We start from the raw sequence: 2,164 nt of genomic DNA, 5'->3' as shown, positions 1-2,164 counted from the left end.
GATTTTAGAATAAAGAAAGAAGACTAGGAATAGTAGTTTTGAGGTTTTTCAAATTGGTAAAAAGCCTAGTTTTGTGACCATTATCTAGGTGTTTGCCTCATGGGATAAACACCGTAATGCTTGTTTTGTTGATTGGGGTGTATTATAACTATCAACTCTCAATTACCCACTCAATACCTCTCGGTCAGAGAGTGGTTTTACCCAACTATGCGGGTCTGATTCTCACCGGATGTGAGATACGTAGGCAAACCTCATCGGTTCCGGCCCCCAATTTTTAAAAAATTCAAAAGTATTTTCCTTTACTTCCTTCTTTAGAAAGTCTTTCTTTTAGACCCTAATTTTTAAAGAAATACAAAAACATTTCCTTTTTAATTTCTTCTCAAAATCCAAAAATATTTTCATTCTTCTTGCGAAAATTGAAAAGAAAATTCAAGATTCAAAAATATTTTCTTTTTTCTTTAGAAGTATTTCTTTCATAAATTCAAAATAAAAGTCCAAAAATCCAAAAAATAATTCTTTCTTCTTTAGAAGTTTTTCTTTCGAAATTCTAGAAAATCAAAATCCAAATTCAAAAAAAGTATTTTTTTTTTCTTTAGAAGTCTTTCTTTTCAAAAAATTTTAATAAATAAAAAATAAAATAGACAAAATCGAAATCCAAAAATATTTTCTTTCTTATTTATAAGTTTTTCTTTTCGAAATTTAAAAGAAAATCAAAATCCAAATAAAAAAAAGAGTTAGTTTATTTCCTTTATTTCTAATCTTTCCGAACTACGCAAGATATGATTTATGTTCCCACATGATACGTAGGCAACCCACATCAGGTTCGATCGACCATTTTTAAAATTCAAAATCCAAAAAAATAATTGATAATAATTGAGTGAGCCCATTCTAACGTGTTCTTTGTTTTTGAATGGTGAAGAACGTTTGAGGTGGTCGGTTTGTCGTAAGCTCACAACACAAGATCCAAGAGAAAATGACAACTCACATAGAAGTTGTTACGGGTACTCAAGAAGCTCAGGGTCAGAGGGTTCAACAAGAGTCTACTGTGGTTGAGGAAAATAGCGTACTGAAGCAGCAAATGACTGAAATGTGTCAAGCATGGGCCAATGGCCAAGGACCGCCTTTTTCTATTCATGGTTTCCCAGAGTTCACATCCATTTTGACTACTACCATTCCGGTCTCATTGCCTGATCAATCCTATCCACCTGGGTTCAGTCTTTATCCCAATTGTATGACTACAGCTGGAACTTCTGTTGCGTGCTCCCAAAGTGTGCCATTGACAACCAATCAGACAACCACTACTGGTATGCCCGTTTTCACCATCCACTACCGACGGTAGTGTAGAGGAAAACTTATGAGCCACAATTTGCTACCCAGCAAGAATAGTACCACTCTCCTGAGTACCACTCGTACCTATTTGATCTTCCTGCAAAGATTGAGAAGCCTGCCCAAAAGATGGCGCAAGTAGAAATGACCCAAAGAATGAAAAGCTTAGAACAACAGTTGAAAAGCATGCAAGGGTTGGCAGGTCATAATAGTATTGCCTTCAAGGATCTATGCATGTTCCCTGATGTTCGTTTGCCACTAGGTTTCAAGACTCCCAAATTTGAAAAGTATGATGGACATGGAGACCCCATAGCCCACCTGAAAAGGTATTGCAATCAACTAAGAGGTGTGGGAGGAAATGAGGAATTGCTGATGGCTTATTTTGGGGAAAGACTTACGGGAGTAGCCTCCAAATGGTTTATGGATCAAGACACATTTCGCTGTTATGTCTGGGGTGATATGGCCCGGGCCTTTGTCAAACACTTCCAATACAACATCGACGTCGCCCCAGACTACAATTCCATTTCAAACCTGAAGAAGAAACCAACTGAAAGTTTCAGGGAATATGCCATTAAATGGTGAGAGCAAGCGCCTAGAGTTAAGCCACCCATGGATGACCACGAGCTAATCACTTTCTTCCTTTAGGCTCAAGAGCCAGATTATTTTCAAAACATGATGTCCGTAGTTGGCAAATCCTTCTTGGAAGCAATCAAAATGGGGGACATAGCTGAGAATGACCTTACGACTGGCAAAATTATAAGTCAAGCAGTTCTCAAAGCCGCAACTCAGGCTGTCCATATTGAATCTATTAATTTTAGTGACACTGATGATAAGGATG

The 2,164-nt window shown here is 37.3% G+C and overlaps 1 protein-coding gene across 1 annotated transcript; it reads left to right on the top strand.

Annotated features, from left to right (window-relative positions):
• The first annotated feature begins 1,455 nt into the window (after nucleotides 1–1,455).
• LOC138908847 (uncharacterized) lies at nucleotides 1,456–1,908 on the top strand. The gene has a single exon (XM_070199500.1). The coding sequence runs from the start codon at nucleotides 1,456–1,458 to the stop codon at nucleotides 1,906–1,908; it is 453 nt and encodes a 150-aa protein (XP_070055601.1).
• Nucleotides 1,909–2,164: the final 256 nt, after the last annotated feature.

Source organism: Nicotiana tomentosiformis, chromosome 1 (assembly GCF_000390325.3).
Source record: "Nicotiana tomentosiformis chromosome 1, ASM39032v3, whole genome shotgun sequence".
NCBI classification, from domain to species: domain Eukaryota; kingdom Viridiplantae; phylum Streptophyta; class Magnoliopsida; order Solanales; family Solanaceae; genus Nicotiana; species Nicotiana tomentosiformis.
The sequence above is the reverse complement of the archived record's forward strand: the minus strand, read 5'-3'. Positions and strand labels throughout refer to the sequence as shown.

Bases quoted from the DNA above. Each gene is read 5' to 3' on its own strand.
- LOC138908847 (XM_070199500.1), top strand. From the start codon at position 1,456: ATGGCGCAAGTAGAAATGACCCAAAGAATGAAAAGCTTAGAACAACAG.